Below are 25,941 nucleotides of genomic sequence, written 5' to 3'. Positions count from 1 at the left end.
AAAAGAAAAAGAAAAAATGACAGCTCATCATATTCTATTGCCTTAGCAGATGATAATAATGAAAGCATTGAATTATATGAATAAAATGAAGTAGATGAGGTCATACTTATTCTAGATCAAAATGATTTGAAATGAAAAGATGACACATGGTAATTAAAGCAGAGATACTTAGACAGTACATCATATGCTACTACTGCATATAAATTTGAAATGCATTTTGAGATAATAATATCTCATACAAGATCAACTGAAATTCAACATTTTTATCCTGCTAATATATAAAAAGTTTATAACTTTTCAAAAATTATTATTAAAAATATCTTTACTTTGAAAGAGTGGGGTCTTAGTACTCTTAAATAAAAGGATTATCTTCATCCAGAACAAAAGATTTCGGTTAAATTTTATTATTGGGACTATGTTGAAAGCTTTAATAAAGCTCTTTTATATAGGAATCATGCACTCAAAATTTATAAAAATTTGTGCTGATATTTTTAATCAAAATATTCTTAATTGATTTGGACAATGGTGAATTTATTATAGATTGTCTATAAAAATTTTACTAAAATCATACAAAAGTTTACATGCTGAATGGGTAGAAGTATCTCCAACATTAATAAAATTAAAAAAAGATAGAATAATATTTATTTTGAAAGTATTTCTACTATGTATTTCTTTATTGAATTTTCTATTCCTCGGATAATGAAATGGTTCATTAAAGTAAAACTCAATCTTAATAATATTTCATGACTCAAAAGAGTATTTTATAAAAAAATTTGGAATAAGCTAAATTAAAAGACAACTGAGGTCATATTCAGGGATAAGTGATAATTAATTCTATCTATGTGGTCACTGTCAAATATAAAGAACAAAGAGATATGACATCAGTGCAACAAAAGAATGAAATTAGTCCTTTCAAACGCATTGAAAAAAAAACTCCAAATAAATTTAAAAAAAAGTAAGATCCGAGTCAGAAATAATAGCCTCATACATGAAAGAAGTAAAGAAAGATTTAACGAGAAATCTTGACATGAAAAATACATCTGATATTTCTATGGCATCTGCTGATCATACCACGAATAATAAAAAAGATTGCTTAGCAAGAGAATCACAACGCATCCAGAGTAATGACGAAATTGATATTAATGAGTACCTGCAAAAATTTAAAGAATAATTGAAAGAATCTTTCATGTCAACAAAAGACAAAGAAAAGAGAATAAAATTATGAATGACTTTTGACCCCATATTCAAAATAGTTGAAGAAAAGAGGCATGTTAGATTAGATTTTATAAAGCTGCTCTTTCAAAAAGATGTGACAATGTAACAGTAAATAAGTCATGATTTACTAGTAGACTTGGTTAGTCACATTTTTATTATGTCTACTTTACTTTTTATGTTTGTCTTTTACTTAAAAGATTCACTATATAAGGATCTAGCTTGATATATTGGAGGCAGATTTTTGAAAACCCCCTCACTCTCTTCCATTGTAAATTATTCATCAATCAATACAAGTCTAGTAATTTATTTATTTTCGAAAGGCACTATTTAAACTCTTTAATTATGAGGTACTTTAAATTTTTGTTCTTTATTTTATTATCTTTAGTTTAAATTAGCCTAAATGATAAGCTAAATACTTTTGTAATGAACTATAACACACTAAACTACTAATATAATATGGTATTGAATCCTTAATTAGAATCTTATCAACCAACAACACTAATGTAGCTATTAATAATTCTTATAGTAATAATTTTGGTTCAGGGTATGTCGGAGGTTTTGTTAGAAGGCTCATTGAAGTCAAGGGAGCTATTTAGGGCTATATTTGAACTCATAATGGACCATAATTATTACTTTTAGGATTATTAACGTGTAAAGATTTCCTATTGTATCATTGAAGCGATTCGATTCTTGTTATGGTATCAGAGTCATGTGATATTGGTAGTAAAAGGTGCAATACGTTCAACACAATTTTTATTATGAATGTCATTGAAAATCATACTACTGTTAAAAACAGTAGAAAAGAAGAATATGATATACCACAACATTTAGACCTTCTTAATAAATGGACAATTCCTAAAGTCCAACCCAAACTTAGATACCAAATAAAAAAAAATTAAAAATGGGTCTTAAACAAATTATTAAAACAACTAAAGAAACTATTACTGTTGATGATAATCATGGTACTTTTAGATTATTATCTGAAAGTGATTTGACTCCTTATAAGGAAACCTATAGATTTATACATATTATTTAATACAAATTGCATTTAAACTGCTTACTTTAAGAGGTTTGCCTGAGAATATTATGGTTGCCTTAAGAAATAGAAGAAATCAAAATTAAAAAAAAACTCTTATAGGATTGTACAAACAAGCTTGGCCTATGGTCCTATATATTTTAATACTTATCCCAATTTACAAATTTCTTTTAACGATGAGAATTCTCTAAATGCTTTGATATTAAGTATTAAACTACATGACTATAATTATATGCAGGAACTGAAGTTATATGTATGTATTATAAAATTTATTATAAGCCTTTATATACTCTAAATCCTATGTGTAAAATTATGAATTTTAAAAAAGAAACTATTTAATAAAAACTAATTTTAGTAATCAAAGTTATTATCAGGAGACCTATTAAATAAGATGAAATTCATTTTTTCAAAGAATGAATTTTTGAGAAAGCTATCCCTCTTCAAAATAATATAAATAGTAAAATTACTGAGGTTGAACAAACTACATATGGTACTATTAAAATTAATTTTTTGAAATTCACACCTCTAATAAATAAAGGTGATAATCTTTGTATTGCACCTAGATTAATTAGATTGGCTTCTTCTAATATATCTCCAATTGATTATATAGTAAATTTCTCATTTAGAGTTTCTACTTCTCAGATCATGAAAAATAATAGAGTTAGTAATATTAAACTGGATAGAGATAATATAGCAAATGTTATTACATACTTGGACCCAATCGAATCCAAAATAAATTTTTTTACAAGTATAAAATAAATCAAAATAAAATTAATTTTGATCTGAGATCATCAACAAGAAAAAAAATCTCAAATGAGTTCTTTAAACTCAAGCGAAATTTTTTTGAAAATTATTTTCTTTGAAAAAATTTATTTCAGGAAGAATTTTATAAAAATCTTTTCAATTATAATAAAATAATTATTTTTGTTTCCTGATTTATGACGAGATATATTTGTAGTTATATTTTCATGTTGAAATATATTATAAACTAAGTAATGGTGAAATCACCAAGTCCATATTTCCTCCTCAACAATCTTTTTAACTTAAAATAGATGATAAAATAGTTTATTTTGCTGCATTTATAAAATTACTCGAAAATGATACTGCTATTATTACGACTCAACATGTTAATATTGTGATTAAATAATAAAATTATACTAATATTTATATGAGCATATTGGGTAAATAAATTCTTTTCATTCATTATACAATTGATAAACTATGTTTTGAAATAAAGAAAATAGATCCAGCAATGTTAAAAGAAAAAATAAGTCTCAATTGCTACTATAAGTATTCTATCTTCCCCTAACATCAAAAACTTTAAATTAAAAAAAAGTCTTAATGATCAAAAAAAATTATAAGAAGAAAAATTTAATGGATTAAAAATTAATCTTTTAAACATTAATTATAATTTTGAACTATCGAAAAATGATAATTATGAAGTCTCAAGTGATATTAATAAGATCTCAAAAAAATTTGCTAGAAAATCAGTTCAAAGAACGTGTTACTATTCTAGGCCCACTCTTCAAGATATTTTACTAGAGGAATAAGAAATAGTGATCTCTAATAGTTATAAAGAAAAAGAAATTTATGAATGAAACAGAGATGGTTATAATAATAGAAAAATTTTCACAATAGTACATCGAATATTGGTGTACAGTATAATTTGCAAAGCTAATGAAATTCATGATAAAATTATTGTAGAAATGATTACTGCATGATTACTGTTCAATTAAAAGATTGATGGGATAATTATTTAATTCAGGATTAACGTTATAGAATATTAAAATTGATTAAGCAGGAAGATGATCAATGGGTCCAAAATGCAGTATATATTTTAATCCTTAATGTTATGATACATTTTTCAGCAAGATGGTCTAACAATAGTGAGACTATTAGGACTATGCTTCAAAACTTAAAATGTAAAACTCTTTTATCCTTTAGATAGTATAAGTATGTATTTTTATCTAGATTCATGAAATTACCAGAATGTAATAATTTTTTATTGATAGCCTAAATTAATAGATGGATTGTCAATCCTCTTTGTAAAAAGAGTTAGAAAAACTCTTAGAAAATCAACGACAAGTATAAATTATGATGATTATAGGTACGAAAAGTTGATTAATATTTGCAATCAAGAAGAATTATTCATATATAATGAGAACGGGTTGAATCAACAGATCAAAAGACATCATCTTAATGAAAGACAACAATTAAGCGAATTTTATGAACAATTTATAATTGACATTCCTACGAATTCTAGAGATCGAGCCTTATAGGCACAAAAAGAAAAAAAGAATTTTATGATAAGAAAAATAGAAGAATTGAGAAAAGGTCAAGAAGAAGAAAAAATTAAAGCAAGAAAAGATTATATCAAATCCAAGCATTCTTGCTATAAATGTGGTAGAATAGGTTATTATGTCAAAAATTGTAAAATTACGGATAAGATCAAAAATCTTAATATAAAATGGAGAGATAAAACAATTCTTGTATAAAATTTTATTAAATTCTTCTTTGAAAAATTCATGTCCGGATCAAAGTCATAATGTAGATTCCTCTATAGATGAGAATTTAAGAGGCCTTAATGATGAGGATTATCTCTAAAGATAATTATATACCGTGTCAATTAGGACAACCTTGTGATAACAAGGGTGACAATGAGTTTTATAATATTTACTCTCAATTTAAGAATCTAAATGTTAATGTCCTTGAAAATGATAAGTTAGCAGAATTTTTGGAGATTATCAAAGATCCTGAGATAAGATCTCAATTAATAGAAAAGATGAAATTCCCTCTACTAGTTTCACAAAAAAATAATGAAAAATTCCTTCTAAAAAGGACCTTATACTATGTCTGCAATTTAAAGAATCCTTGAAAAAAATGAGCGAGTTGCTAATATTTTCGTAACAACTCATGATTTGAAGATAGAGATTGATAATATCAATAAAGAAATTATTAATCTCAAAAGTAAGAATATTGTGTTAGATAGAAGAATCTCAACTTTAGAAGATCAAAGTCTTACCACAGGTGCTATAGATAATATATCGGATACACCAAAAGAGGGATTTCTCCAAACTCTCGAAGTTATGGAGCATAAAAAATTTTACTCAATTACTCTTTTAATTAATTATAATTTTAAGAGAGAATTTACAACTCTTATTAATAGTGGGGTAGACTGTAATTGTATACAAGTAGGTTTAATACCTTCTAAATATTCTTATAAAACTACTCATATTTTAAAAAATGTTAATGATCATACAACGGGAGTTGAATATAAAAATGTTAAGGCATATATTTGTCAAGATAAATCATGTATGCAGAAATCTTTGTTTTAGTAAAAGATATTATCGAGAATATTATTTTAGGTGTCTCATTTAGTCACTTATATTCTATTACCAGGTGGAATGAAACTGATATGAATGAAATATTTGATAATAAAGAAATCAAATTTGATTTTATTTCACCATCTATTCAAGATTTAAAAATACAATAGAAGAAAAAATACTTTCAATCGACAAGTTGATTTTCTAAAAAATAAAATTTATAGTTTAACAATTGAAGGGACTTTACAAAATCTTAAATTGAGTGAAAAAATAATTTTTTTAAACAAATATTTTTTCTTAAAAATTTGTGGAGATCGCCTAAATACATTTTGACAAAGAAAAAAATGTGATCTGTTTTTCATATGAAGAAAACTTTAAAGAAGATAATATTCCCACTTAATATAGGCCATGTCAAATGAACTCCAAATATATAGAACTATGTAAAAAAAAAAATTGAATCTTTAATAAATAAAGGCCTTATAGGAAAGAAGAGTTTCAAGATTAGTTATTAATTATAAACCTTTTAATAAAGTTTTAAAATGGATCAAGTATCCAATACCTAGTAAAAAGAATTTATTAGATACATTATATGACACCATTATATTTTTAAAATTTAATTTAAAATCATGATAGTGACAAATTCAAATTGTCGAAGCAGATCCATATAAACTACTTTTAATGTCTTCATGGGTCAATTTGAATAAAATATCATGCCCTTTGAATTAAAAAAGGTCCCATCTGAATTTTAAAATATTATAAATGTCATTTTCATGCTTTATAGCAATTTCATAATAGTTTATACTGATGATATACTAGTATTTTTAAAAACAATAAAAATATATTTTAAATATCTTGATTTATTCAAAAAAATAATTATACAAAATTGTTAGTAATATTTAAACCCAGGAATTAGAATGTCTCTTTTTCAAACAAAAGTTAGATTTCTAGGACATAATATCAAAAATGACAATATAATTTTTATAAATAGAAGCATTGAATTTGTTTCAAAGTTTTCGGATGTTATTAATAAAATTCAATTGCAGAGATTTTTGAGAAATTAAAATTATATTTCTTCTTTTATAAAGGATCTTGCTAAAGATACATCTATTTTATATGATAGATTGAAAAAGTATCCAAAAACTTAAACTGAGGATCATACTAAATTAGTTAAAAAATTTAAAGCAAATGTTAATAACCTACCCAATTTCACTAAAATTGTTATTATGTGTCACAATTAGAAAATTTAATTGAAATAAAATATTTTTTTTACAAAAATTATACTATTAAAATCAACAACAATAAAAACATATCTGATGATATCTTATAAATTAGATAGCCCGTGTCCGTGCTGAGGACGAGCTTTTATCCAACATTGAAGTTCATCTTTGTAGAGAACACTTTTAAAGCTGGTCTTAAAGTACAACAAGTTTAAAAACATAACTCTTATAAGAAAATTAGCCTAATCCAAATTATTTTGTTGTAATTTGATTTTAATCCTTCTATGTGATACTACAACACTTAAGTTGGTTCTCATTGTGGACTGAAATTTCACAAAAGTAAATCAAATAATTCATATCTTGCCGTACTTGGGGAAAAGAATAGAAAATCATGTGAAAACTCTATTCAAGTATGCATAAATAGGAAAGAAGATAAAGATGCTAATCAAGAAATCTTACACACACAACTAAGTGTCATAAAGAGCTTTGTTGCTTAGTGTAAAAGCCTTTGGTGATCAAGTTAAGCACTGAAACACTGTTTTTGAACATTTCATTCTTCTTCTTCTTTTTTTTTTTTTTGTAAAAATTGATACGACAAGGCACAAACCATTTGACCATTCTTTAGACACAATTGGGTGGACTCATGAATCACCAAAGAAAAAGTTCTGCATCCAGGAGAATTGCACTCTTCCCATCATAAAGCTTAAGAAATATATACACTATTATTCTACCCCTGCAACAAAAATTTATGGCAAAAACAAGCCATGCAAAATTATGTTATGTTCTTCACTTAAATAGCTGCATCAAGTAATTCAGAAGAGATGAACAGGAGCAAATAAGAATTAGAAGAAACCACGCTAGAAACGCTACAAAAGGGAAGTTACTAAGGAATTTTATAAGTTTTTTCTCATAATTAGAACAATACTTAGTAAAATAGAACCTAAACATTTGGGGTAAGTTATCACACATTTATTGAAAAGATGCAATATAAAAGCTTTGATCCTTTTTCAATTATCAGTATTATTTTTCATTTGATAAGATATATTTTCATTGTTGAACAGGGAAAAACAAATTCACCACCATTAGAAAATGCATATATGTAGTTCTTAGTATCCAAAATCATACACTTAAGTATCTAGATCCAAACATGACATAAGCAAACCATTAAAAAAACAAACATGCATGTAGACTTGCAAAAGCAAATCAAACTAATATATACAAAGCAGAACAACGAATAATAAAATAAAAAAAAAAGTAATTTATGACAAACCACTACATAAATACAGAAAATAACAGATTGCTAAAAAAATTGAGAAATGAAGGGGAATTAAAGACAGAAGTCAAAGAAATTAAAGAGGGCGAACTTATACTTACTTTCATGCTTATATTCTTCAGTAGTGCTACTACTTAAATTTCAAGCTCCCAGCATATATTTTGCTCTCACGATTTTTTGGTGGTCGAGTTGCAGCCCTTTTTCTCTTTTATATGTTTGAAGTTACTTCTTGAATTTGCTTACTAGATTAACAAGAAATGCTCAAGAAAAATAAATAATAAAGGTAAATTACCTGTATTTCTTATTTATTTTAAATTTAATTTCAAGATATTGAGTACTCAAGTTTCGCTAAAACTGACATTTTCATAGGTATGCCAACTACACATATATTATGCAATAAATGAGTGTGATGCAACTATTAGCTCATAATAGGTGATATAGTTCAGATGTCCATAGGTAAACTAATATACATTACGCAATAAATGGGTGTGACGCAACTATAAGATTATGATAGGCGACACGGTTCAGATGTCTATAGGTATATCAACTACACATACATTACGCAATAAATGAGTGTGAAACAACTATTAGCTCATGATAGGTGACATAGTTCAGAAACATTCTATCCTCACTCATTTTCAACGTGCCAGATGGATGAACCTGCAAAACTCAAATTGGTAGCTAAGATTTGAGAATTGAAACTCACTCGTTTAAGTATAAAATCATTATAAAATATTCCTATACCTCCATATATAAGATATACATCTCGTGCAAATTATAATAACAAACTATGACACCTAGATCATATTTAAAGTTCATTTTCAAACAAAAGATGAAACTCGAATCCATGAGCTTCACAAAAAGGGACCAACTTTAAAAGTGTGAAGTATCAAAGTCAATTCTAGCTTACTATATAGAAAAACATAAATAAAATTGCTTCGAAAAAACAATCAAGAAAATAAATGATAATCAAAACAATGGGCAAAGAATCACTAAAGATGGTGAAAAGCTACCATTTATCCTTGAAGTTAGTCTTGATATTCTTTTGAAATATCTTAAATATAATGTTCAGTTTATATTTTTTCAAAAGTGCTTATTATGTACATAACTTATGCTCCCTTCATCCGAATTCAAGTATTTTTCTTTTGGCATGTTTCAAATAAAAGTGTCTTTTTATATTTTGTGTGTTTTTCAACTTCAATATTTTACATGGAAAGTAAAATCACAAGCTTAAAAGGACTAAACACGTCTTTAATTAGATCACAAGATTTAAAAAATTTTCTATATTTTCTGAACTTGGTGTCCAGTCAAACTAACAAACTTAAATTGAGATAGACGGACTACTAAATTCTAATGCAAAAGAATAGCTTACGTGGTCAACAATCAACGTATTCTTTGGGAATAAACTTTTAATATGCTAAAATAATGATGCGAGATTTTGTAAATAAATACTATTCATTAACACGCTTGTCTTTTTTTTTTCTTTTGACATTTGTCTGTACCTGTTTGTTAGGAGCAATTTCTTCATTTGAACAAATAATTTGTGCACAAGTGTTTTATGGACACTCAATTATTTGATTTCGTAAAGGCATTAAGAGGCTCAACTTCAAGCTAAAACAATTTGCCTTGTCAAGGAATTGTGAAAAATACAAATTTCACACAGAAAGAAATAATATACAAATCAGTCTCTATTTCAAATGATGTGTAATAGGGATATTATTATAAAATTATTATGTTGAATTGTGACGATATATGAGTAAAAAAACACATTGCATTTTAGAGTCTTTACTGTATTTTCTTTCAATAAAAAACTTATATATGCATTTATGAGAAAGACTGTGAATTTTTACAACCAACTTATATTTAATCATCCATTATTAAAGAATCTTCATTTTCATCTGGAATGCATCTAATCTCTCCATTTTACATTCAATTTTTTCTTAAAAATATAAAACTGTAACACACTATTTTTCTAAATTTTAAATGCGAAGATGAGACCTACTTTACGTAGGACAAAGCACAATTTAGGTACCTTACCAAGTAGCAGGTTATCAATAATATGGTTAACGGGTGAAAATTATCCCTCTAAAACTTTTTCTGTTAATAGAACAATAACAACTGATCTTATTAGATAAAAACTCACGTCGTTGATGTGACATTTAACTTTTTTTTAAAGATGTGACCTTTAACGTTCGGTTGAGAGCAGTAAGATAATTCTACAGTGATTAATTAAGAATTTTATCTTGAATAAGTTATTCTTGAACAATATAATCGATGATGATGAATCTCATATATAAATATGTATTTTCTGCTTGTACACAGACTGACAATAGTGAATCAAAACAAAGCAACAAATCATTAATCAATCAAACCTATAAAATCATCCTGTTTTAACAAGAATAAATGATAGCCAACAAACTCAGCACCCGTATATGATGAGATGGTTGTTAATAAGACCTCGTATTTTCAAGCCACGTTAAGTAAAAGAGGGACTTACCTCATTCACAAAGAGCATTTTTGCTAGTATCCTTGATACCAATACCTTGTCACCTAAATATTTCTGCAATAATGCCACAAACAAAAAACATAAGAAAATACAACAATTCATTGCAGATCGTATTATAACGGTGAGAAAGAATCACATAGGAAAGAGCATTTCGCTTTAGAGAAGCCTCCACACAAGTGGTGATTTTCGTGGTATAAATATCATTTTGGAATAAGTATTCAGCTACTTTTGAATCACGCCCCATTGCCACAGCTTTAGATAAGAAGCAACTATCAACTTTCATGCACAACAACACAACGAAGAATAGATACTCGGTCAAATTTTCAGAAAATGAAGAAAGGAATAAAACCCACAAAAATAAAAAATCGTGGAAGTCATTGACAAACTGAAATCATTCAATTTATAAGAAAATTAATCGACCAAGCAGAGAAGCATGTAATGGACCATAGGAGTGAAAGACAGAAGAAAAGAGACAGATCAAAATTGACTTCCATTAGTAATTAAAGGTGAAATGGGGCTCAAATTCAACTTGATTGAAAGTGACTTTATAGTTTGTTCGCCAAAGAAAGCGGGAGCTTGTTTCACCCTCAATAGATATTTCAAAGAACCCATTTACCTTTAAATGACATCTTACCTATCGAAAGTCAGAAACAATTGTATATCCCAAATACGGATATGTGTTATGTATGTATCTATTTTTAAAATCAAATATACCACGTTCATCTAAAAATTATTCGATAAAATATAATAAACTAACTAAAAGAAGTTTACAAAAAAAGGTTAAAATTTTGCGAAACTCATAAATATATCATACCCAAATAGAAGCCAAAATATAACCAATAATCTCACTGATATGACAAACCCAGTTGCATAAAACTTTCACACAAATTTATTATTTCTTCATGATTGTTTGATGGAGTGTTTGGAGAGGAACAATAAAGAAGGTAAGACAAAAATGATGATATAAAAGAAGATGGAAGGCAGTGGTATGTATTAACAAGTGTCATCGAAAAAGAAATAAAAAAAATATAAATTGAAATACCAAAAATATTCATAAAACAATATAAGATTCCTGAAACACCTTTGATCGTACTACTTACTTTTACTTATTATAATAGTAGAAAAATATAATAAAAAATTATAATATAGTAAAAAGTTATAATAGTAAATAAGGAAATAAATATTTAAATTTAAAGAACCCATCTGAACCCTCGAAATTACAAGTAAAAATACATGTCTATAAAACGCAATCAAAGGAAACAAAATCATAATTTCTCTTAAAAAAGGGATTATCCAACCAAATAATAAAACAAATTATTTAAATGAACTAATATAAAAATGTTGTAATAACAATACGTAGTACTTAAAACAATCGGATCAAATTTAGGGTTAAGTTGCAAGTAGGTCTCAAAATCTGATTTGTTCACTCTTCTCACCCAGAGAGCTCTACGTCGGTGCCTTCGCCTGCTCGTCGGTCTTCCTCTTCGTTAGGTAAGTTCCGTCTTCCTCGTCGAGTTGTCGACACAGATAATTGCCAGTAACCTTCTCTTTTCAGCTGTTATTGTGTACGGTAAAATTGGATGAATACGCGTATCGTTTTTAGGGTAAACAGTTATGTGATGCATTTAAAGAGTTCACATTAGCTCTTGAAGTTTCATTTTTCATGAGAAGAGAGAGATTTGTGTTCCTCTCTGTAAATTTTGTTGAAATATTTTCAATATGAGCCTTTCATTGAAAAGAGATTACTCCAAAGAAGGGGAGCCTTGGAGAAACTGGTAAAGTTTCTATCATGTGACCGGAGGTCACTGGTTCAAGCCTTGGAAACAGGACAGAAATGCAAGGTTAGGCTGCCTATAATAGATTTGTGGTTGGGCCCTTCCCCGGACCCTGCACATAGTGAGAGCTTTAGTGCACTGGGCTGCCCGTTTTAATAGATTACTCGAATCTTAATGTATTTCCGAGTTGAAACTAGTTGTTTAGCTTCTTTTTAGTTCTCTTATCATTCATTTTTCATAGATGGCTGAAAAATTAAACTATAGCAAGTGAGGTGGGTTCAATAGAAAGGTGATATATTTCTTCATCTGCAAATTCCGTTGAATATGAGCCTGAAACTAGGTCTGGCACTAAGAAAAGAAAAGTTGTACAATCGATTCAGGTGCTTGGGGACATTTTGAAAAGTTTAAAGATGTTAATGGAAATGATAGAGCAGGGTTTAATTGTTATAGTCGTGATTATAAGGCTGATACCAAAAAGAATGGAACGTCTTACCAATTAAAAAAAAAAAGAAAAAAGAGGATGGAACAACGTCATGGAATACTGATTTAAAGAATTGTCCAAATATGTAACTGAACATTGATGCTGATACCACTCAAACAAAGTTGGACTTTCCAAAGGATGGGAGAATTATTTTAGCATGAAATAGTTAAGAGGACTTTAGTTGATATAATAATTATTGAAGAATTGCCTTTTGGATGGAGAAAAAGAGGGCTTTAGGAAATTTTTTTGTAAAGCTCAACTTCTATTTCTACCTCCTTCCCATAGGACAATAAAGGGATTGTTATCAAGTTCACAATGACCAGAGACTAAAGCGAAAGAAATATTTTAAAGAAGTACAACCGAAAAGTTCCTTTACCACAGGCACATGAACATCATGGCAAAGAATTAATTATATGTGTTTGACTGCTCATTTCACTGTTAGTGTTGATAACACTTCTTCAAATGATTTCATGGTTAAAGATTTGTCTGATCAATTAGATATATGGGAAACTAATATGATGGGTGGTACACATCTTCATGTGATATGTACAGCTCACACACTTATTCACTTAAATTTAGTAGGCGTTTGACTCTAATTCCAAGTTTTGATTTAAAATCAGCATTTGTTTATTAAATTTGCAAAAAATTTCAACTTCAATTTCAAATCTTAAATTCTTCAAAATGTTGGATTTCAAATTTCATCAAATCTCAATGTTTTTATTTTGTACTTATGGTGCATTAAGGTTAAGTTGTTTCTATTCAAATGCCCTACACAGTTTCGAGAAGTTCATTTGAAGTAAGGAAAACCCAAGAATCCTTTTTGGGTTTTTGCTTGAATGTTTTCTTTGATGAGTCCGAATTGACGTAAAATATGAGATGTCCCTTTATCCCCCTTTTGTTGAAGAGAAATGAATAAAAAAATAAAGATGTGAGAATAGCTTTAGTTTATCCAATTACCGCCTAGTCTTATTTGATGCTCTCTTAAATTCAGACATCCAACTTGAGGCGCAGGAGTAGGGTTGTGATAAGACTGATAAGACTGCTGCTTTAAGATATGAAGATAATGTAACTTAGTTCCTTAGTTTCAGATAAGATAGAAGCAGTTATCTATTAGTAGTTGTCAGTAATTATCTGTTAGTAGTTGTCAGTAATTATCTGTAGTAGTTATCTACAGCAGTAACTGCTTATGTCTGAGTTTAAATAGGAGAGTAGAATCTGGTAGAGTTCTTAAGACAGAAGAAAAATATTATTGTTGTATTTATAGATGGAGATTTGTCTACTCCATACGGACTTGTTTATTGGTTAATATAGTGTTTAAGATCTTTACACTTTATTTAATCAGTAATATTTCCTTCTCTATCTCTTCTGCATCCTAGTTTCTATCATTGGTATCAGAGAAGTAAGATCTGTCATGGTTAACACACGGGCTAACGCTTCCCATAGTGAACCTATCATGTCGACTACTGATCAGATCAGCCAACAACTGACTAATATAGCAGCAAAATTGGAAGCCATGGATGTTTTGGCTGTTGATGTGGCTGCATTAAAAGCACAAAACAGTTAGAATCAACGAGGAAAATCTAAAGTTTCACCGGAAGAAGGTGAGGTTGATAGCACTTGGAAACATCAAGAAACTTATCGGCGTCCTCACACAAAGATGGAATTTCCAAAGTATGAGGGGGGAGATCCTAGAGGTTGGATTCTGAAAGCGGAGAAATATTTTCAAAATTATCAAACATCCCACGGACTGGATCAGTGTTTGAGTATAGGCAAAAATTTGCAAAACGGGCAGCCCGTGTGCAAAGCTGGCTAGAACACTGTCTGCTTGGAGTTTTCCTTAGTGGGCTCAAAGAAGACCTTCGCGTGGACGTTAGTATTCACAAGCCTCGATCTGTGTATAAGGCAATGATTCTAGCTTTAGAATATGAAGGAAAACATGAAACAAATCAGTCCAGTAAGGTAAGGTAACCGATTGGCCTTCTATATCAGGGCCTTCATCAATTGGAACTTCCTCTCCAACGGTTCAAGAATCCTTTAATTTTCAGTCATCCCGTCCACCAGTACGCTCTTTTCAACAATCATCGCTTCCAAACATACAACAGCAACAACAACAAACCCAGTATATTCCCACAAAGTGAGGTCTGGGGAGGGTAAAATGTACGCAGTCCATACCACTACCTCCGAGGAAGTAGAGAGGTTGTTTCCGATAGACCCTCGGTTCAAGATAGAGAATAGTATACCAAGGTCGTAATGAGACATGAAACAGGCTGTATAGCATAACAGAAATAAGAGATAAAAAAATAAGAACACTAAGTCTCAGAGAAATGGGAAATAAGGAAATAAGAGAAACACTAATTCAACAATCATCGCTTCCAAACATTCGTCCTATAAATTCTGAACTTCAAATTAGCCGAGAAAAAGGCCTATGCTATCATTGTGGAGACAAGTATGACCTGCAAACCTGGAACGTTTGCATCTTTGGAATTAATGCAAGAGGAGAACACACAGTCTCCTTTTTTTCGCCTTGAGTACAAGGCGATTTTTCAGGGGGAATGCACTGATAAGACTGATAAGACTGCTGCTTTAAAATATGAAGATAATGTACTAGTTTCAGATAAGATAGAAGCAGTTATCTATTAGTAGTTGTTAGTAGTTGTCAGTAATTATCTATTAGTAGCTGTATGTCTGAGTTTAAATATGACATTAGAATCTGGTAGAGTTCTTAAGACAGAAGAAAAATATTATTGTTGTATTTATATCTGCAGATTTGTCCACTCCATATGGACTTGGTTATTGGTTAATATAGTGTTTAAGATCCTTGCACTTTATTTAATCAGTAATATTTCCTTCTCTATCTCTTCTGCATCCTAGTTTCTATCAGGTTGTACTCTAGAGGTAATGCTATACTCCATTCTTCCTCCCGGCTTCCTTTCTATTCTCACTCTCATCCATCTGGTGAATGCAATTGGAGTAGAATTGCTTTCCCTTACTAGGTTTCATGTTCCAGACAAACACAGCATTTTCGTTAGCCACAAATTATTCTTCCATTAGCATGTAATCGTTGATTCTGTTTACTGGCTGAGGTGTTGGTTTTCTGTTTTGGAGCAAGCACTTGAGCATATATAACAACATACAGAGTGTAGTCCCAAAAGTGGGGAAGCACTTGCGCACATACGAGAACGAAATACAACCATCTTTGTGGCCTTGGTTTTTGATCCATTGCAAGTATCTTGGTTTTTTTTTTCTTTAAACTAAAATCTATGAACTTCCTTCCGTATACTCTAATTAATTTTGGGTTCAGCATTCATAATAAAAACCCCAAGGACAAGTTAATCAAAGAAAATTTCTATCAGAGAAGCTTTATTTTTGCTTGATTGATTGAAAAAAAGTTTGAAGATTTTAGCATGTATATTGGTTTGGCTTACTTGAATAGAATGAAATTATGAAAATATTCTTGGTTTTTCTTAGTTAAATGAAAGTCAAGTGATTACTTGAATGGATGGAACTATGAACACAATTTTGGTTTTTTCTTGCTTAAATGGAATTTCTTAGAAGTAATTTGTGGTTTTGCTTGCTTGTGAAATGAATCTTTGAGCTTTGGTGGTGGGGTGGGGGTTGCACATTTGGCCGCTCAGCCAAGAACGTTTACCACCTCTAGCCTATATACATATAATGTACAGTAATCGCACACATATTGTACATCTGTCTGCTATTTCTTTGTGCGGATGGTATTTAAGTTAGTTTCCCTTTTTCTTTCTTTCCGTTTAAAATGAAATGACACTATCAACATATTATTTGTTTTCGGAGTAAGTTTCCCTTTTTGATTGCTTGAGTGATAATTGAAGTGGGGAGCATATTCATGGGGTTTAATTTTTTTTTTTTTTGGGGGTGAGGTGGGGGTTGGGTTCTGATATTTCCTTCAATTATTGATTCTCAATGTTATGTGCCATAAGTGAATGATTGATTTTTAAGAAATGGAACTTGCTGCAACTTGCAGGCATAGAAATGTTTGGCACCACAACAATACTGCCCCTTCCGGCGCCCCCGTTGGATGGGAATCTGGGACCAACACCTCCAGCTCAGGTGGTAGAGGAACCAAAGGATGATAAGATGGAAGAGAATGAAGACGACAACAATCAAGCCAACAAGGTTCCAGCATCTGTTGCAACACATACGAGAACTATTGGCATCATTTATCCCCCTCCAGATATTAGGAGTATTGTTGACAAAACTTCACAGTTTGTGGCGAAGAATGGTCCGGAATTTGAGAAGAGGATTATTTTAAATAACGCTGGCAATGCAAAATTTAACTTCCTGACTGCTTCTGATCCTTACCATGCTTACTATCAGCACCGTTTGGCTGAGGCTCGTGCACAGAATCAGGCTTCTGGAGAACAGCCTACTCAGCCAGAAGACAAAGAAGCAGCACCTGCTCCTGCTACCGCTGATGGTGCAGAGGCAACTGCTAAACCTGATCCGTCAGCTCAGTTTAGACCTGTCAAAAAGATTCTCGATCCACCCGAGGCAGAGCAATATACTGTTAGACTCCCTGAAGGGATCACTGGTGAAGAACTGGATATCATTAAGCTTACAGCACAATTTGTGGCCAGAAATGGGAAGTCTTTCTTAACAGGGTTAACGAGCAGGGAGATTAATAATCCCCAATTTCATTTTCTAAAGCCTACTCACAGCATGTTCATGTTTTTCACTTCACTTGCGGATGCGTATTCAAAAGTTCTGATGCCTCCTAAAGGCTTGACAGATAAACTGCAGAAGAGTGCTATTGACATGACAACAGTCCTAGAGCGATGTCTGCATCGGTTGGAATGGGAAAGGTCACAGGAGCAGGCTAGACAAAAAGCTGAAGATGAGATAGAACAGGAGAGGGTGCAGATGGCTATGATTGATTGGCATGATTTTGTCGTTGTTGAGACTATAGATTTTTCTGATGATGAGGATCAGGATTTGCCTCCACCTATGACCCTCGAGGAGGTTATAAGGAGGAGCAAGATGCCTACATTGGAGGAAGAAGAGTATGTTGAGCCTGGAAAAGAGGTGGAAATGGAGATGGATGAAGAAGAGGTTCAGCTTGTTGAAGAAGGTATGCGAGCTGCGACTCTTGAAGAGAATGGTGGCGTCAAGAGTGTTGAAACCATGGCAATTCCAGAGGAACAAGACCCACCAATGCGGATTGTGAAGAACTGGAAGAGGCCTGAAGAGAGGATCCTGGCAGAAAGGGACCCAACTAAGTATGTTGTCTCTCCTATAACTGGTGAGCTAATACCTATTAATGAGATGTCTGAACATATGAGGATCTCTCTCATTGATCCGAAGTACAAGGAACAGAAGGACAGGATGTTTGCAAAGATTAAGGAGACGACTCTTGCGCAGGATGATGAGATTTCTAGAAACATTGTTGGACTTGCACGAACCCGTCCGGATATATTTGGTACTACGGAAGAAGAAGTTTCAAATGCGGTCAAGGCTGAGATTGAGAAAAAGAAGGAAGAGCCGAAGCAAGTCATATGGGATGGTCACACAGGTAGTATTGGTCGCACTGCTAACCAGGCAATGTCTCAGAACAATGCAGATGATCAGAATGATGCTGCAAATGATGCAAGAAATCTTCCTGGACCGCAGGTTCCTCCACCTCCTAAACCTGGATTTCCATCTGTTAGGCCACTACCTCCACCTCCTGGGCTTGCGCTGAATATTCCCAGGCCTCCTAATACAGTCCAGTATCCCACTCCTGGTGTTGCTGCTCCACCTCCACCTCGGCCTCCTATAGTTAACATGATTCCCCAGGTTCGGCCCCCACCTCCTCCCATGACACAGATGCCAGGTCAGCAAAATCTCATGGTGAATCGTCCTCCAATGCCTCCATCAATGGCTATGAATTCCCATAGCATTCCTATTCCACCACCTCCTGGATCACAGTTTACACCTTTGGGAGCACCTCGACCCTTTGTTCCCCATCTGATGTCCCAGCCCGGAATGTCTATGGTCCTGCCGCCTCCTATGCCCCAAGGAATGCCGCCACCTCCTCCACCGGAGGAAGCCCCTCCTCTCCCTGAAGAACCAGAGCCAAAGAGGCAAAAGCTTGATGAGTCTGTTCTCGTTCCTGAAGACCAGTTTTTGGCTCAGCATTCGGTAGGATAGCTTTTCTTTTTTTTTTCTCTTTTTTCCCAACTTTTACATAATTGTCTTGGTCCTTTGATAATTTTGCTTAATTCCTCATGAGCCGGGGGTCTTTCGGAAACAGCCTTTCTACTTCATCAGAGGTAGAGGTATGGACTGCGTACATCTTACCCCCCCCAGACCCCACTAAGTGGGAATACACTGGGTTTGTTGTTGTTGTTGTCCTCATGTTCTCTTATATCCGTGGAAATTTTGTTGCTTCTGCAATATTGCAGGGACCTGCAAGGATCAATGTATCTGTGCCGAATACCGACGAAGGGAATCTCAAAGGACAAGTTCTGGAAATCACAGTGCAATCTTTGTCCGAAACCATTGCCAGTCTAAAAGAGAAGATTTCTGGGGAGATCCAGCTTCCCGCGAATAAGCAAAAGCTGAGTGGAAAGGCTGGTTTTCTCAAGGACAACTTGTCACTTGCATACTACAATGTTGCATCTGGAGAAACACTTGGTCTCTCACTGAGAGAACGTGGTGGGAGAAAGAGATGAATGGGGAGTTGGTTGGCATGGCCTTCAAAGGTTTATTTTGCAACTGTTCGGCATATCTAATCCCTGTTATAAATTTAAAGAATTCTCCATACTTCTTTCATGTTATTTTGGAGATTATACTGGTCTTGTACTTCAAGTTTTTCTTTCTGCAATTTAATCAACTTTATCTTTGAAGCTGATGGTTGTGGGTATCTACTACAGATTTTGGCATGTTGGCGATCAACCACGAGGACAACAGGAAGTTTACTAGTTCTGTCTAAAATGCCATGACTGTGGGTAGTGTTTATATTACTAAGTTTTGTTTGTCTGACCACGTGCAGTTTCTCCACCATACTAGAGCTCACTTGTTATTTTGTTGTATCTTCCGAGTCCAAGGCCCATTCTGAGATCAGAACTTCTCTGATGTCTTCTTGGCAAACAGTCCTTATAAATTTAGAGGTTTTCCTTGGCAATTAATATCTCAAATTCTTCTGTGGACTTTAGGACCTATTTCTGTAGAAGATGTGCTTTGCATCGTGGTGGGGGATGCTTGTTCCAAGCACACCTGCCTCATTTGTGGTGCCTTTTTGGGGCACTTGAGTCCCTTTGTTCAAGTTATGTGTAGCTTCATTCTTTTTGTTTGTTTTGGTGGAGTTGCTGTATGGGGAAAGTATCCAAGGTTTCTCTGATTCCTTTATTTTATGAACAGCTGTTTACCCCTGTTAGGAGATGTGATGTATGCTGTATCTGTTGGTTTTGTTCTGAGGTCCTATCTCAATAGCAAAAGCAGGTAGAGTTTGCTCTTTCCATTGGTGTGTTCATTTTATTGTTTGATGAGAACCTGTTGGCAGATATCAAAGATTCAACACTTTCCTTTTTGCAGCTTGCCCTGGCTTTCGGAGGAAGTTGCTGATGATTGATACATGTTTCTTATGTAATCCTTGTTAACTCGTTAGTTTTTGGCAGATTACGTGTCCTCTTAGTACTCATCTGCTATGATTTTTAAAAGGAATTGGTTGATCAGTTTATATATGCTTATGCTTTTGTGCTGTTTGTAGCTTGCACCGCTCCATTTAATGGGGTCCATGATATTAGTTCTAGTGAGATTTCGCCTCTTAAGACACTGGTGGACATATTTTAGGAAGCTGCTTTCTATGAGAAATCATGCTCTGGCCATGTGTTTCCTCTAACTGTACAGCTTTCTGCAGTATGCAGACCCACACAAGTTATTGGATATAGCTTCTGAATGAGACAGTTTTCTTAGCGAGAGTGAAGATGGAGGAGTTTGCCTGGGTTTACGTGAATTAGTTGAATCTAGGGTAGAGCAATTTTGTGGTCATATTTTAAGTGCGTTTTCTATGTAGTGTTCATCTTCTTTTGAAAATTGAAGAGTTCATCTGTTAACAGGAGGGTGCTTATGTCAGTTGTGCTCGTAGTTGTGTTCCGTACTTGCAACTATTTGATTATGTATGATCAAGTGAAAAGGGGTTAGAGGAGTCGGTTTAAGAGCAGAAGAGGAAGCATGGAATTTTTTTTGTTCTGAGCTTCTTGAATTATTTTGTTCCAGCGGGACCTAAATCAGCCAATGGCTGCATAGTTGGAGAATGACAAGAATTTTTACCTTACAATTTTGTCAGAGTTTTCCAAAGTCTAGTGGTTTTAAATTTGGATTAATGGAGAGAGCGACGGTATGTCAAAATCGTCTAAGCCCAACTGATTCTTTCTTTAAAGAAGTGAATCGATGCAAAAGATTCATACATCAAGATGGATGTAAGCTGCTCAATAATTTTGTTATTAACAGTTACCAATTTCTCGAACAAGATATATAACAACAATAAAAGTCTCTAGTTTGAGTCTTTTTTCAAGGAGTGGTTTAACGTTCATTGTGAAATCTTTCGGCGCTAATTTGAATTTAGTCAGGTCTCAAAATCTTGGGTGGGAAACTAAAAAATAAGATATAACAAGTAAATGATGTTGGATGTTTTGTATTTATGGGTTCTCTCTGATCTCTCGTCAAGTACCGACTTAAAAAGTGGTTACTAGTAAATGCCTTCTATTTTTAGGTATTCATGGGTGTAGCGTAGGATCTTGAATTAAAAAGGATAAACTAGTTACTCAATTAAGTGGGAGTTCATGTTTTAAAAATTAGGTGAAAGGGATAATTTTTTTTTCATTTTTTTAAAAAATATTTTCGCTCCAACAACTAAAAAGGTTATTTCAACAATTATAGAAGTCTCAACAACTATCAAAGTTGTTCGATAACTTCGCAAAGTTATTTGATAACTTTGCAAAGTTGTACAACGTTGATTGTTGTTGAGACAACTGTTGCAGTTGTTTAAGCGACTTTATCTTTTTTAATTTAATAGTATTGTGGTCTCCACTTATCCCCTTTTTTTAATTAAAGACTTGGGAGGGTCTTTGAACTCATTTTTCTCGTGTAGCGTTTCTATAAGTTATCCATGGTTTCTCTCTGTTTGTAATTCAATACATAGATCAATTGATTTCGTTAAACTAGCTATTGTTGCGTATTATCAACAGTAACTCTATTATATACAAAAGGGAAAAACATTCTTATGGACTCAAAAAGATGGCAAACCAGCTTAAGGTATCTCATTGTAGTTGGCTAAATATAGCTTGTCTCTCTCGCTTTGCCCTTATGCACTGCCGGATGGTGGCCCGGGTGCAGAATTTTCTTCTCTGACTTTCTCTAAGTGCGTGGGCGCTATACTTCACTGAAAGGTGCATAATTTTATGTACTAAACTTCGATCGAAGAATAGTTTGATTTCCTAGAAACTAGACTCAAAAAAAATTTAATTTGATAGGTTGTGCACACTCTATAAACTCGTAGATAAGGAGATACACTCGTTTGAAGTTGGACCATTTTGTGAGAACTTGATATATGGTTAGTACATTCACCGTACTTGCACCCATTTTTACTGTGATCAAGATACGACCCATGCATGCCATGCATGGTTCGTAAATGGATCCTTCTCTTCCGAGCGGTAGCTTTTTCACACCATAGTTCATCCATGACCCAAGGCGCTACCCGTACATGTAACCTACGGTCGTATCTCATACCCTTGGCTTAACACTTTCAAACTTGGTCCTTTCAACTTTTGGTCAACTCCAAGCTTAACACCTCACCAAGTATAATTAGGCCCTCCAAACACCCAAGAACCACCAAAATCTTCAGGGTTCAGGGGTTAATGTTCTCACAATACACAAGTAGAAGTTTAGCTTAAGAAAACATGGTATTACAGGAAAAATCAAAAATATTTTGTTATATTAAAACTTGCTATACATGATATGTTTTTCCTATATAAATAATTCGGCGTGGTACGATAATTTTTTGAGTTAGTTTTATAAAATTAAGAACCTACCTTTATTATTTGGAATAGTATTTAAAAGACGTGAATGTGAGGCGAGGTGTTTTTACCTAATGCGGGGGAGGCATAAACCTCGAGGCGGTGAAGCCTAATGATGCAACCCAAGTCACCTCCATGCGATTTGCATGGAGTCAAGCATGAGAATTACATGCTTTTCGAGGCATATTTATGAAGATGGACGTATTTGTGCATGCCTTGATACCATTCAAAGGGTTTCATGCATTGATGATTGAACTAGGGGTAAAATAAAAAGGGACAAAATGAGAGAGATGTTATTCCTCCCCCAGCGCTTGGAATCCGCTGAGGGCGGATTGACATCCACCCAATTGGATACCTCAATTCCTTGAAAGAGTGGAAACTGTTGTTAGCCCTATATTCTCACTACATGTTTTAATAAGGACAAACTAATAAACAAATATCTTGCAGGATACACTGAAGATACAGAAGATAAAAAAGATCCCTAAGGAATCAATCCAAGAATATCCGAGAAAGGAAGCAGGCAATTACTCACACGAAGACCGACACCAAAATTGGAAGAGAATCAATCATGGAGATTATTGGATTTCCAGATATGTGACGAACGAATCAATCAAGACAAAAGCAAAAGGAAAGAAGACCATGCCCTCTACATGGACATATCTGATAGAGACATGTATGGTTGTGAAGGTCGTACCATATATGGACATATCTGATATGGACATACTTTATGGTGCTATCCCTCAATCAAGGAATCAATTAAAATCCTTGATTGAGAAGAAATCTCTTGGGTTTCCTTATGAAGAGTAGAAACAGAAGCTTCTGAAGAATATAAAAGAGAAAACTGAAGATCGAAGCACTCATGCAACTTCAAAGGAGAATCTGAAAATTATTAGCGTGCGTCGCACGCTTATCGCATGGTGCTACTTCCTCAGCCACTAAAATGGCCATAACTTTTCGCTCGGGTATCGAATTTTTGCGAAATTGGTATCGTTGGAAAGCTAATTCAATTATCTACAACTTGATAGGTCTTGGAATGAAAAATTAAATGTATATTAAGAGATATACACATTTAAAGTAGATCCTTGTAGAATCGAATGTCAAGCTTTGGACGAATCAATTGATCTTAGCTCAACTTTGTTCTAGGTCATTGCTATGTACATTTTCACCTCTAAACAACTCCATAGACTAGGATAATGATCATGTAGCTTATATTCATGTGAAAATAACTTGGATTAGAGCATAGACGCGTAGAAATGACGGTTAGAATTCCAGCACAAAAATATGGGGTATTACATTATCTCCCCCTTGGGAACATTCATCCTCGAATGTGGATAATTAAACTGAAACATAGAGGAATATCAGTCTTTAAGCTATCATGTACAACTGATATAAACTGAATCACTGAATCTCAAACATAATGAGCCACTGAACTAATCTGCAAGTGCATGAATTCTCATGAAAATAACTATATGGCTAAGATAGAAACGAGAGTGTCAACTTATGAGTAACCATTACTTTGCACTGGATCTAATCTCATGAGAAAAAGATGGAGAGGTTTATGACATGAAAACTCAGGGTATTACAACATCCCCCTCTTGGGATTATTCATCCCCGAATGATAATGATTTGATTTAAAAATCAGGAAAAGACTGAGATGATACCCATGATACTTACAGACTGAATCATAGTGGATGCTTACACCCAAATAAAGTATTTCTTCAATGCCTTTATAAGAAATTTCTAATGCAATATTGCTACCCTTCTATGGCCTGGAACATAGACCCATAAATCATAAGCTAGGGTAGAATTTCTAGGCCTTAAGAAATGCTAATTCTTAATTTCAAGTTTAGCAATATTTCTCAAATGCTTCCTTGACTATGCTATTCCCCTCAAATATCACACTCGCTTGATTCAACTTCTAATTCTCACATGGGCACTGATAAATCTTTCTGCAAGGTCTAAACTAAACTAAGTCCTCTCACCAAGGTCAAGACTAACTCAAAATCATAAGATACAACATGCCACACCATAATATTAGTCTAAACCACATGATTCAATCTTTATATCTTCTTAGAGCTCACACCCTAAGCATAACATGCCTTACCACTTCAATGACTAATTCAAAACCCTTGATATGGATTCACTAGTGCATATTTCATTCATCCTCTTACACCCAACATGACATTCACGCCTATCATTAAAATCACATATGAACTTCAAGGAAAAACCGCATAAAGGCATACTTCGCATATTTTCTAAACCATTTATAAATAAAATTTTCTTGCACTATTCTTAAGAACATACACATATATTTTAACTAACCATGACATGTATCAAAGACTTGGCCTCAATCTTACTTTACACTTTAGCCTTAGGTAGAAAAGCATAAATAGTCTTTCTTAGTGAGAGTCATCAACTCTCTCACATCTAAACCATTGTTTATCCACTATCATTGCCACCATCTTAACATAGGAAGAGGTCAGTGAAGGGCTAACACATAAGAACCTGAGCACGGAAGACTACTACTATACATAACTTTAACACTTAACAAGGCATGGATTCACTAAACAGATCCAAACTGAGGACATACATGATATAATGCGAACTTTACTAGTATCGTGAGTTCTAAAAACTGGTCATACTCTAAAACATAAGTAAAGCGGTTACTTACTTACTAAAAGTTGAGAATGAGCTTCAATATGCATGAAGTATATAAGCATTGGCCCTTAAATACGTTGAAACAAGAGCTGAAAAAATAAGGAAGTATATAAGCGGATGTTCCAGACATATGACTGGAAAGAAAGAAAACTTTTATTCTTTAAAGAAAATAGGAGGACTAGTCAGATTCAGTGATAATATTAACGAAGATGTCATTGGAGTCGGTTCAGTAAAGATCAACTCCTCATGCAAACTCATTGAAGTGTATCTCGTAGATGGACTCAAACACAACCTGCTCAGTATCAATCAATTGCGTGACATAGGATTTAGAGTCTCCTTCAAATATGAAAGCTGCTTCATCAAACATGATAAAAGAGATATTTCTCTTATCGGTGAACATATTGATAGTATTTATGTTTTAAATAGTCT

General features: G+C 32.9%; 1 protein-coding gene across 7 annotated transcripts; it reads left to right on the top strand.

Moving 5' to 3' along the window:
* The first annotated feature begins 11,783 nt into the window (after positions 1 to 11,783).
* Positions 11,784 to 20,541, top strand: LOC107870876 (probable splicing factor 3A subunit 1). Of its 7 annotated transcripts, none has more exons than XR_007055741.1 (7): positions 11,824 to 12,061; positions 16,824 to 18,976; positions 19,240 to 19,539; positions 19,711 to 19,781; positions 19,993 to 20,102; positions 20,198 to 20,278; positions 20,372 to 20,541. XR_007055741.1 is itself a non-coding variant. In XM_047412996.1 (3 exons), exons 2-3 carry the CDS (start codon positions 16,832 to 16,834, stop codon positions 19,507 to 19,509), a joined length of 2,415 nt encoding a protein of 804 aa, XP_047268952.1. In that variant the 5' UTR covers positions 11,784 to 12,061; positions 16,824 to 16,831; the 3' UTR covers positions 19,510 to 19,683. The 7 variants fall into 7 exon arrangements, 1 of the variants encoding a protein (XP_047268952.1); XR_007055742.1 differs by having other exon boundaries at positions 19,711 to 19,785; XR_007055739.1 differs by lacking the exon at positions 19,993 to 20,102.
* Positions 20,542 to 25,941: the final 5,400 nt, after the last annotated feature.

The sequence above is a fragment of the Capsicum annuum genome, chromosome 5 (genome assembly GCF_002878395.1).
Source record: "Capsicum annuum cultivar UCD-10X-F1 chromosome 5, UCD10Xv1.1, whole genome shotgun sequence".
Classification (NCBI taxonomy): Eukaryota; Viridiplantae; Streptophyta; class Magnoliopsida; order Solanales; family Solanaceae; genus Capsicum; species Capsicum annuum.
Note: the sequence above shows the minus strand (reverse complement) of the source record. Positions and strands in the feature narration are given on the sequence as shown.

Coding starts and splice junctions, on each gene's coding strand:
- LOC107870876 (XM_047412996.1), top strand. CDS start 16,832: ATGTTTGGCACCACAACAATACTGCCCCTTCCGGCGCCCCCGTTGGAT. Junction 18,977..19,239: donor AGTTTTTGGCTCAGCATTCG/GTAGGATAGCTT, acceptor GCAATATTGCAG/GGACCTGCAAGGATCAATGT.